We start from the raw sequence: 12473 nt of genomic DNA on the forward strand, positions 1-12473 counted from the left end.
CAGAAAACTGGCTGGGTGTGGTGGCTCACGCTTGTACTTTCAACACTTTGGGAGGCCAAGGCAGGCAGATCACTTGAGGTCAGGAGTTCCAGACCAGCCTAGCCAACACGGTGAAACCCTGTCTCTACTAAAAACACAAAAAAAGTTAGATGGGCATGTTGGCAGGCCCCTGTAACTCCAGTAACTCAGGAGGCTGAGGCAGAAGAATCACTTGAACCCAGGAGGTGGAGGTTGCAGTGATCTGAGATGGCGTCACTGCACTCTAGCCTGGAAGACAAAGTGAGACATGGTCTCAAATTTTAAAAAAAGACTGAAAACTAATATATAAAATTAAAATAATTCTATCTTATAATTCCTCTCATTTCCTTCCTCTACTCATTTTTTTTTTTTTTTTTTTTTGAGACAGAGTCTCGCTCTGTCACCCAGACTGGAGTGCAGTGGCCGGATCTCAGCTCACTGCAAGCTCCACCTCCTGGGTTTACGCCATTCTCCTGCCTCAGCCTCCCGAGTAGCTGGGACTACAGGCACCTGCCACCTTGCCCGGCTAAGTTTTGTATTTTTAGTAGAGACGGGGTTTCACTGTGTTAGCCAGGATGGTCTCGATCTCCTGACCTCGTGATCCGCCCATCTCGGCCTCCCAAAGTGCTGGGATTACAGGCTTGAGCCACCGCGCCCGGCCCTTCCTCTACTCATTTTAACACGTTAGATTTCAATCTACCAAAATATCCCACATAAAAATACTTACCCTGACTGTTACGCTAGTGGGTTGAGATAGGTCTGTTTTAATACTATCCAAAGTAGTTTCAGTAAGAGTCAAAAGAATCAATACGCAGCCAAGTCTACAAAGGCAGGCCCAAGAAACAATACGGAAAATCCAAATAGCTACCCCTTAACTTTCAAGCTGAGAGCTTTTTTCTTCCCCACAACTTACCTGCAGGCACGGTCAGGGGAATTAAGAATTTCGTAGTAGAATACGGAAAAATTGAGAGCAAGACCTAAGCGAATAGGATGCGTTGGTGGAAGTTCTGTCATTGCAATATCACTAGCAGCTTTATAAGCCACTAGGCTGTTCTCTGCAGCCTCCTTCCTGTCATTTCCTGTGGCAAATTCTGCCAGATACCTGTGGTAGTCCCCTTTCCTAAAACAAAACCAAAATTAAAAAAAAAAAAATTTTAAACCAGGAATGACGATTTTTAAAGGAAAATAAGCTAAAATTGTTCTATATTATATAAAATATGCGACAAAAATATATGTAACAATTAGCAGGTATACTTCAATAATTTTAAATACCCTCAGGAATAATTGGCTTCCTTTTGTGTTTTTCCTTAGACATTTCATATTACCAAATATAAGCAAAAATCCCAAGGAAATTAACTGAGGAGCCTCTAAAAATTAACAAAATTATCACCTAATAAACCAGAATTAAGCAAGTGGTTCCAAGGAATGGCATGACTGTTTATTAAAAATAAAATAAAATTTCTATATAAAACACTAAGCACTGTGAAATGTATGCCGCTTGGGGGAAGGGAATGGGATAGGTCTCACAAAAACAAAGAATATAAAATAAGCAAAAGCTGGGAACAATCTGAAGTATAAATGGGAGAACAGTTTAACACACATTAGTAAGACTGAAACTTGTTTATGCTAAAACAGAAAATATAAAATTATGTTTTCTATGAGTAACTATTAAAAATTTTACATTTTTATAATAGTCCATCTTTTTATTCCAATATTAACTATCCTTCTAACATTGAACAATTATTCTTAAATAAAAGTTGAAAACCCACATAGAAAAAAGTTGTAATTCTAAAAGGACCAACTTTCAATCTTACATTTTCCCTTCTAGTATAGAACCTACATTTTATAATAGAAAACCTTGGACTCGCCAGTGTTAGCTGCTGGAATGAGGTGTTTGTCCAGTACATCCAGAATGTCACAACAGATTAACTTTAGCTCAGTCTCAACCTGAAAAAATAAAAATAAATTTTTTTAAAAATCTGATTAAGTCTAGAAATTCTACAAATTATTACACATTCTATCTCTGGTTTTTAGGAGGAGAGCTTAGTATTAAAAAGAATTAATAACCACCTCCCAACTCCCTTCTTCCTTCTTGACACAAAAGCAGAGAAAAGCTGCCTCTAGGTTATAAAAAGCATCTTTTCCTTTCTGCATGCTATTGTTACATACACACATGCAGGCGCACATACGCCAGCCCCCACACTCCCTTCTCAGTCCAGTTACAGAATTACCAATGACTAAAACACTGATGCTTCTTGATAAATGCTGGTCAATTACATGAATTAACTTCTTCCACAAGGTAGCAATGTAAACACATTGTTCTAAGATCAACTTAAAAGAATGTAGTAAGCAGAGCTAGGATTTGAACTCAGGCCAGTTGCAAGGGACAAAATCAAAATTTAAACCCAGGCAGTTTGCCTTCAGCACTCACATTCCTAACAGTCACCAGGCAATTCCTTAAATGGCAGAGATCTGTAACTAGTTAAGACACCAAAAACCTATCTACCAAAGTAGCTATTGCCACCATCTCTATCCACTGACAATGCTGAACGCGTACACCCCCTCTGGACGCACATCCCCAGCTTGCTTCCTATTTGCTATTAACTCATGCACTATTGCTGAACCTTTCGTTCCTCTCCATGCCCCCGGAACCTCCGTTTCACTGTAAAACATTCTCTCACTTTTTCTTCTATAATCACATCCTTATCCCAAGCAAAATCATTTTCTGAATAAACCACCGCCCTGACGGCTTTTCCAACAGAGACTGGTCTAGGAGAAGGAAGATTTCTAAGTTCTCCTAGCTCCTTGCACAGTCAATGACTGCTCTCCTATTACTCCAAATCCTTCCTCCTCACAAGCTGATATTCTACATTCTATTTCTCAGCTTCTGTCTTCAGTAGATCTCTACACCCTTCTCCCAGATTCATTCAATGTCTACAGCAAACCCATCCGATACCTGAGATCACACCAAGGTATGGTGTGGCCGTGTTCCATTCGACAAGCTCTCTACTCCAAGACTTCCACTTGTCCACACCCATGACCGCGCTGCCCTATACTAGCAGTCTGAACTGTAACACTCCACTCTGGGCCCATGGCTTCCTTTTTCAGTTCCTCTTCTCTTGTAATTTCTATTTATGGACTCATCAAGACACCTGGACTCTTTTACTTTTTCTTTCTTTGATTCAGAGTTTCGCACTCGTTGCCAAGGCTGGATGGGGTGTAGTGGCTCGATCTTGGCTCACTGCAACCTCCGCCTCCTGGGTTCAAGCGATTCTCCTGTCTCAGCCTCCTGAACAGCTGGGATTACAGGCACGTGCCACCATGCCTGGCTAATTTTTGTATTTTTAGTAGAGACGGGGTTTCACCATGTTGGTCAGGCTGCTCTCGAACTCCTGACCTCAGGTGTGACCCACCCACCTTGGCCTCCCAAAGTGCTGGGGTTACAGGCATGAGCCACCACGCCTTGCCACTTTTTCTTTTTTAATGCATGTATCTCATCTAAGACATCAGACTCTTGAGCTTTTTACATCTTCTCCCACTTTATCAGTTGCTGTCTTTGATTCCCACTTCCCTTTCCCAGGCAGCCAAAATCCCACAGAAATCCCACAGTGGAGCTCCTGGGCTTCTTTCTTTAGCACTTTCAACTTCCTCACCTCCTCCTTCCACTGGGACACTCAACTTGTCTATTGACCAACCAAATTCTTTGACCCAACATATTTCAGGGTAATGGTTAACACATCAACCCCAGCTTACAATTTTATTTTTAGAGACAGGGTCTCACTTTTTGCCCACTACTGGGCTTAAGCGATCCTCCTGCCTCTGTCTTCCCCAAGTGCTGGGGTTACAGCCACGAGACACCACACCCGGCCCCAGCTCACAACTTTCTAAGTGACCTCAGGTATGTTAAACACTCAAAATCCTGGCTTGTGCATTCGTAGGTTGGGATAATACCTCCCCCTTCCAGTGCTATTTTAAAGATTTCACGTACTACCTTACACAAATACATATAACAAAAATATTTCTCTACTCAGGACAGTGCCCAGTACAGCTGGCGAGTCAGTAACTGTGGTTCCCCCACCTTTCCCTCTCCCAACCAAGCTCACTTTCCACCTGCCCTGTAATTCTCTTCCTTGTTCTCGTTCATGCGTTACGTGCCTGTCTCTTCCACTAAATCAGTTTCTCACCAGCAGCACTAATGGAGTTTGCTGTGGGGCCGTGCTGCGCACAGTAGAATGGTTAGCAGCATCCCGTCTCCACCCCACTAGATGCTAGCAGCACCCTCTAAGTGACAAAAGTATCTCTAGACATTGTCAAATGTCCTCTGAAGGACAAAAGCACCTCTAATTGAAAACTGCTGCATTAGAGTGATGGCTATACAACTTTTTTAACAAGACCTACAATAAGAAACATTTTATATATGCATCTACACACACAGTATGTAAAATAACTTCATTAAATAATCCTTATGCTTACAGTGTTCCACTCTGATATGTTCTGTTCTGTTGAAAAAACTAGGCCAGGTGTGGTGCCTCACACCTCTAATCCCAGCACTTTGGGAGGCCTAGACTGGCAGATCACCTGAGGTCAGAAGTTCCAGACCAGCCTGGCGAACATGGTGAAACCCCATCTCTACTAAAAATACAAAAATTTACCAGTTGTGGTGGCAGGCACCGGTAATCCCAGCTACTTAGGAGGCTGAGGCAGGAGAATCACTTGAACACGGGAGGCAGACGTTATAATGAGCTGAGATCACACCACTGCACTCCAGTCTGGGCAACAAGGGCGAAACTTCCTCTTTAAAAAAAGAAAAAAAAAAGGGCCGGGCACGATGGCTCAAGCCTATAATCCCAGCACTTTGGGAGGCCGAGACGGGTGGATCACAAGGTCAGGAGATCGAGATCATCCTGGCTAACACGGTGAAACCCTGTCTCTACTAAAAAACACAAAAAACTAGCCGGGCGAGGTGGGGGGCGTCTGTAGTCCCAGCTACTCAGGAGGTTGAGGCAAGAGAATGGCGTGAACCTGGGAGGCGGAGCTTGCAGTGAGCTGAGATCTGGCCACTGCACTCCAGCCTGGGCGACGGAGCGAGACTTCGCCTCAAAAAAAAAAGAAAAAGAAAAAAGGCCAGCCACGGTGGCTCACACCTATAATCCCAGCACTTTGGAAGGCCGAGGCGGGCGGATCACAAGGTCAGGAAATCGAGACCATCCTGGCTAACATGGTGAAACCCCGTGTCTGCTAAAAATACAAAAAATTAACCGGGTGTGGTGGCTGGCACAGTAGTCCCAGCTACTGCGGAGGCTGAGGCAGGAGAATGGCGTGAACCCGGGAGGCGGAGCTTGCAGTGAGTGGAGATCGTGCCACTGCACTCCAGCCTGGGTGACAAGGCGAGTCTGGGGGGGCCGGGGGGAAGAGGAATGAGACAAATTAACCCAATATATTTGGTGTGTGTGTGTGTGTGTTTTTGTTTTTGTTTTTGAGACAGAGCCTTACTCTGTCACCCAGGCAGGAGTGCAGTGGCACGATCTCGGCTCACTGCAAGCTCCCCCTCTCGGGTTCACGCCATTCTCCTGCCTCAGCCTCCAGAGTAGCTGGGACTACAGGCGCCTGACACCACGCCCGGCTAATTTTTTCTATTTTTAGTAGAGACGGGGTTTCACCATGTTAGCCAGGATGGTCTGGATCTCCTGACCTCGTGATCCGCCCGCCTCGGCCTCCCAGAGTGCTGGGATTACAGGAATGAGCCACCATGCCCAGCCAACCCACCGTATGTTTTAAAAAACAGTCATCATTTTGCTTGAAAATACAACAGTTCCCCCTTACCCAAGAGGCATCCATTCTGAGACCAGCCAGTGGATGTGCTGAAACCATGAATAATACCAAATCTGATATAGACTATGTTTTGTCCTATACATACATAGCCATGGGAAAGTTTAACTTATAAACTAGGCACAAAGATTAATAACGGAAACATTATAACATACTGTAATGTAAGTTATATGAATGCAGTCTCCTTCTCTCTCAAAACCTCTTAGTGTACCGTCCTACAGGTAACTCAAACTGTGCATAAGGGGGGACGACGGCACAGCAATCTCACCATTTGCCGATATTCCCGAATCATTTTTAGCTTGTCTTCTCCTCCCTTGTTTTCTTCTTTCTGTTCAATGCTGCTGATTATTCTCCAGGAGGCTCTTCTAGCTCCAATCACATTCTTATATGCAACAGATAGGAGGTTTCTTTCTTCAACTGTCAGCTCCACATCCATCCCTGCTACTTTCTTCATTGACTCCACCATTTCTGCATGGGAAAAGGAAAAGTCAGATCTTACAAACTGGAAGTTTTCTTAACATATCCCATTCAAAGTAGGTTTTTTTCTGTCAAGCTACTGGAAAAAAAATTTTTCAACAAAAATAATTTCATAATCATCAAAACTAGTATGAGTAAAAAGCCAAAAACATGTAAAGGAAACCAAACTAAGAGCCAATGCAAAGACTCTAGAATGTAAGTTCTATGGAATCAGGAAGACTTCATATACTATCTAATACAATTTAGTGTGGTCTGAAAGCACCTCTCTAATTAGGCATACCTAACCATTTTCCAGCCAAAAAAAGGGGAAAAAAAAGCCGCCAGTTTAAGAGAAAGATTAAGAATTTACAGATGCTAAAACGTATTGTCTTACAAATAAATAGTATTTCCAAAAAAACAAGAGAAGGGGCAATTTGTTCATACAGCAAAAATGTACAGAGTGTATGGTTGGCCACCAACAGACTTTGGATGTTTTCTATCCTTCCTCGTATGAAGCTCCTTCTGGTGAAACTTCTGATGACTCCTATTTGTTACCACTAGGTGGCGAGCAAAGAAAGGGGCCCAGAGAAGCCTTGGGATCTATCGCAAGCATAGGGAAATACAGCTAACAGCGTGTGAATGCAAAGCGCAACAGCACAAGAAATAGTAACTGAATGAATACATTAACAGAAACTTATTTTGATGCTGTATTACCACGTGGCTCTCCAACATTACCCACGTTTGAATCTTTGGTGATGAGACTCAAGAATCTGCATTTTAGGCCAGTAGTAGTGGCTCATACCCCTAGCACTTTGGGAACTGAGGCAGGAGAATCACTTGAGCTCAGGAGTTCGAGACCAGCCAGGGCAACACGGTCAGACCCTGTCTCTAAAAAATTAAAATAGAGGCTGGACATGCTGGTAGTCCCAGCACTTTGGCAGGCCGAGGTGGGCGCATTACGAGGTCAAGAGATAGAGACTATTCTGGCCAACATGGTGAAACACCGTCTTTACAAAAAATACATAAAAATTAGCTGGGCGTGGTGATGCGCACCTGTACTCCCAGGTACTCCAGAGACTGAGACAGGAGAATCGCTTGAACCTGGGAGGTGGAGATTGCAGTGAGCCAACACTGTGCTACTGCACTCCAGCCTGGCAACAGATGGAGACTCCACCTCAAAATTAATTAATTAATTAAAATAGGCTGGATGCAGTGGCTTACGCCTATAATCCCAGAACTGTGGGAGGCCAAGGTGGGCAGATCACTTGAGGTCACGAATTCAAGACCAGCCTGACCAATGTGCACACCACCACAATCCCAGCTACTTGGGAAGCTGAGGCAGCAGAATAGCTTGAACCCAGGAGGCAGAGATTGCAGTGAGCTGAGATCGCGCCACTGTATTGCCACTCGGGGCAACATAGCAAGACTCGTGTCAAAAAAACAACAACAACAAAAATTATCTGCATTTAAATAAGCATCCTTAGCATTCATTAACACCCTAAGCATAAGTATACTTTAACAGGTATAAAGAGATGGTGACTTCATAAAACACTACTAAATTGGGTGGGCACAGTGGCTCAAGCCTGTAATCTCAGCACTTTGGGAGGCCAAGTCTGATGGATCGCCTGAGGTCAGGAATTCGAGAACAGCCTGGCCAACACGGTGAAACCCCGTCTCTACTAAAAATACAAAAATTAGCTGGGCATGGTGGTGTACGCTTGTAATCCCAGCTACCATGGAGGTTGAGGCAGGAGAATTGCTTGAACCTGAGAGGCAGACGCTGCAGTGAACTGAGATCACGCCACCGCACTCCAGCCTGGGTGACAGAGCGAGACTCCGTATCCAAAAAAAAAAAAAAAAACCAAAACACAAAACAAAAACCAAAACACTACTAAATTAAGGGGAGTGTACCTAATGTATCCAGGAACATATGTTTCAAAAATTAATCCTTGGGCCGGGCGCGGTGGCTCAAGCCTGTAATCCCAGCACTTTGGGAGGCCGAGACGGGCGGATCACGAGGTCAGGAGATCGAGACCATCCTGGCTAACACAGTGAAACCCCGTCTCTACTAAAAAATACAAAAAACTAGCCAGGCGAGGTGGCGGGCGCCTGTAGTCCCAGCTACACAGGAGGCTGAGGCAGGAGAACGGCGTAAACCCGGGAGGCGGAGCTTGCAGTGAGCTAAGATCCGGCCACTGCACTCTAGCCCGGGAGACAGAGCGAGACTCCGTCTCAAAAAAAAAAAAAAAAAAAAAAAAGAAAAAGAAAAAATTAGCCGGACGTGGTGGCACATGCCTGTAATTCCAGCTACTCAAGAGGCTAGGGCAGGAGAATCACTTGAACTCGGGAGGCGGAGGTTGCAGTGAGTGGAGATTGCGCCACTGCACTCCAGTCTGGGCAACAAGAGCAAAACTCCACCTCAAAAAAAAAGAAAAGCAAAAATACAAAAAATAGCTGGGCACGGTGGCAGGCGCCTGTAGTGCCAGCTACTCAGGAGGGTGAGGCAGGGGAATGGCTTGAACCCCAGAGACAGAGCTTGCAGTGAGCTGAGATCGCACCATTGCACTCCAGCCTGGGCAAGAGTGAGATTCTGTCTCCAAAAACACAAAATTTTACAATATGGTAATAAGACCACTCATTAATTCATTTGTAGGAGTCTGAAAGCATTCATTTAAAACATGCCCAATTTTGTTTTCTAAACCATAGTCATGAAACAGGCTAAATTTAGAAGCAGCGGACTAAGTAATCTCACCTCCACACTAGTTTAATTCTCAAAAATCAGCAAGTCAAGTATAACTCAGAGGTAAGCCTGTAATTAAACTTTCGTGTTTTTTTTTGTTTGTCTGTTTGTTTGTTTGAGACGGAGTCTGCTCTGTCGCCCAGGCTAGAGTGCAGTGGCACGATCTCGGTTCACTGCAAGTTCTGCCTCCTGGGTTCACACCATTCTCCTGCCTCAGCCTCCCGAGTAGCTGGGACTACAGGCGCCCACCACCACGCCCGGCTAATTTTTTGTATTTTTAGTAGAGACGGGGTTTCACCGTGTTAATCAGGATAGTCTCGATCTCCTGATCTCGAGATCCGCCTGCCTCAGCCTCCCAATGTGCTGGGATTGTAGGAGTGAGCCACCGCGCCCAGCCAATTAAACTTTCTAAACTGATTGCAAAGTAAATCTTAATCCAGCTACACAAAAACAGTACCATTAATTCTTTTAATTTTAAGGCTTTACAATATTCTATACAGAAAAACTACGCACAGATGTCCAATACTACCAAAAATTTAACAGTTACATATCTCGAATATTATTCCACATGATTTCATTTTCTTCAAATTTCTGTGCTTTACAAATTTTCAACAATGAAGACTTAGTATTTTTATAATGCAAGGGGAAATATAACACTCAGTGATGCTCTACTGTTTCAGATTCAAGCATAAATGCCTTCATTTTAGATATAAACAAAACAATGCACAGACTGGTAAAATTATAGAAGCAACAGTTAGTTATCCCTTTAATAATACCTTTATTTATATATAATTCGCCTACCGTAACAATTCACCCATTTAAAGTGTACCATTTGGCCGGGAGCAGGGGTGAGCCCCTGTGATCCCAGCACTTTTGGGAGGTCAAGGTGGGTGGATCACGAGGTCAGGAGATCAGGAACAGCCTGGCCAACATGGTAAAACCCCATCTCTACTAAAAATACAAAAATTAGCTGGGCATGGTGGCGGGTGCCTGTAGCCGCAGCTAATCAGGAGGCTGAGGCAAGAGATTTGCTTGAACCCGGGAGGCGGAGGTTGCAGTGAGCCGAGATGGCGCCACTGCACTACAGCCTGGGCGACAGAGAGAGGCTCTGTCTCCAAAAAATAAATACATAAACTCTTCCATTCAATGGTTTTTAGTATATTCACAGAACTCTGCAATCATCATAATTTTAGATTTTCATCACTTCAAAAAGAAAGGCCCGAACCCCACTAACGATCACTTCCCATGTACCCGAACCCCAGCCCAAGGCAACCACGATCTACTTTCCGCCTCTACACACTTGTCTCTTATGCACATTTCAGGTGTGGGCATACCTTGGAAGATACTGCGGGTTCAGTTCCAGAGCACTGCAAAAAAAAAATATTGCAATAAAGCAAGTCACATGAAATTTTGTGTTTCCCAGTGCATAGAAAAGTTATGTTTAAACTACACTGTAATCTATTAAGTGTACAACAGCATTATGTCTAAACAATGTACATATCTTAATTTAAAAACACCTTATTGCTAAAAAATGCTAATGCTCTTCTGAGCCTTCAGCAAGTGATAATATTTTGCTGTTGGAAGGTTTTGCCTTGATGTTGATGGCTACTGACTGATTAGGGTGACAGTGCTGAAGGTTGGAGTGGCCGCAGCAAGACAATGAAGTCTGCCATGTTGATGGACTTTTCCTTTCCTGCATGATTTCTTTGTAGCATCTGATGCTGCTGGACAGCATTTACCCACAAAAAAAAACTTTTTTGTTTTTTTTTTTTCTTGAGACAGAGTCTTGCTCTGTTGCCCAGGCAGTGGCACTATCTCAGCTCACGGCAGCCTCTGCCTCCAGGGTTCAAGCAATTCTCCTGCCTCAGCCTCCTGAGTAGCTGAGACTACAAGCGGGCGCCACCATGCCCGGCTAACTTTTCTATTTTTAGTAGAGACGGGGTTTCAGCATGTTGGTGAGGCTGGTCTTAAACTCCTGACCTCAGGTGATCTGCCCACCTGCTGTGTTAACAGGCACAAAAACAACATTGCAGGTCGGGCGTGGTGGCTCATGAGGTCAGGAGTCCAAGACCAGCCTGGACAAGGTAGTGAAACCCCATCTCTATTTAAAAAAAAAAAAACCTTGCTCTCCTTATACAACTTCATCAGAGCTCCGGGTGACCAAGAACAGTGTGTGAGTGTGAGAGAAAGAATTGTATGGTGTGTGTGTTTTGAAACAGTCTCACTCTGTCACCCAAGATGATACAGTGGCACCATCTCAGCTCACTACAGCCTCAACCTTCCCAGCTCAAGCAATGCTCCTATCTCAGCCTCCTGCGTAGCTGGGACTACAGAGGTGTACACCATTATACCCAGCTAATTTTTATTATTTTTTGTAAAGACAGGGTTTTGCCATGTTCCTCAGGCTGGTCTTGAATTCTTATGCTCAAGTGCCCCACCCACCTCAGCCTCCCATAGTGCTGGGATTACAGTTGTGCACCACTGTACCCAGCCTCGGGGCATTTTCAATGTGCAGTAATATATTGAAGGTAGTTTTTTTTTTTCTGAGTACTAAGTTTCAACAGTGGGCTTAAGATATTCAGAAAACCATGCTGTAGGCCGGGCGCGGTGGCTCAAGCCTGTAATCCCAGCACTTTGGGAGGCCGAGACGGGCGGATCACGAGGTTAGGAGATGGAGACCATCCTGGCGAACACCGTGAAACCCCGTCTCTACTAAAAAAAATACAAAAAACTAGCCGGGCGTGGTGGCGGCGCCTGTAGTCCCAGCTACTCGGGAGGCTGAGTCAGGAGAATGGCGGGAACCCGGGGGGGCGGAGCTTGCAGTGAGCTGAGATCCGGCCACTGCACTCCAGCCCGGGGGACAGAGCCAGACTCCGTCTCAAAAAAAAAAAAAAAAAAAACCATGCTGTAAACAGAAGTGCTGTCTTCCAGGCTGTGCTGTTCCATTTATAAACCAGGCAGAGTAAATTTAGCATAATTCTTAAAGAGGCCTCGAATTTTTGAAACGGTCAATGAGCACCGGTTTCAATTTAAAGTCACCAGCTGCATCAGCCCCTAACTGCATCAGCCTGTCCTAGCCAGACACACTGACTTCTCTCTAGCTACGAAAAGTCCTAGACAGCATTTTCTTCTAATACAAGGGCTGTTTTGTCTACACTGAAAATCTATTTGGTGTGGTCACCATCAATAATCTTAGCTAAATATTCTGCATAATTAGATGCAGCATCTACATTAGCACCTGCTACTTGACCCTGTACTTTTTTTTTTTTTTTTGAGACAGAGTCTCACTTTGTCGCTAAGGCTGGAGTGCTGTCACAACGTCTCAGTTCACTGCAACCTCCACCTCCTGGGTTGAAGCGATTCTCCTGCCTCCGTTTCCCAAGTAGCTGGGATTACAGGTGTCTGCCACCACGCCCAGCTAATTTTTTGT

The 12473-nt window shown here is 44.5% G+C and overlaps 1 protein-coding gene across 3 annotated transcripts in view; it reads right to left on the reverse strand.

The window, feature by feature from the left end:
• LOC105471598 (tyrosine 3-monooxygenase/tryptophan 5-monooxygenase activation protein epsilon) overlaps positions 1 to 12473 on the reverse strand; it is a 58658-nt gene that overhangs the window by 13975 nt on the left and 32210 nt on the right. For 2 of the 3 annotated variants that reach the window (XM_011724146.2, XM_011724147.3), the window contains exons 2-4: positions 6116 to 6315; positions 1859 to 1965; positions 932 to 1138 (exon numbers count right to left, since the gene is read on the reverse strand). In XM_011724146.2, coding sequence (XP_011722448.1) covers positions 932 to 1138; positions 1859 to 1965; positions 6116 to 6315 — 514 coding nt within the window. Of the gene's footprint in view, positions 1 to 931; positions 1139 to 1858; positions 1966 to 6115; positions 6316 to 10377; positions 10411 to 12473 lie in introns of all 3 variants that reach the window. The other variant, XM_011724154.2, reaches the window with a different exon arrangement.

Source organism: Macaca nemestrina, chromosome 17, assembly GCF_043159975.1.
Source record: "Macaca nemestrina isolate mMacNem1 chromosome 17, mMacNem.hap1, whole genome shotgun sequence".
Taxonomy (NCBI): domain Eukaryota; kingdom Metazoa; phylum Chordata; class Mammalia; order Primates; family Cercopithecidae; genus Macaca; species Macaca nemestrina.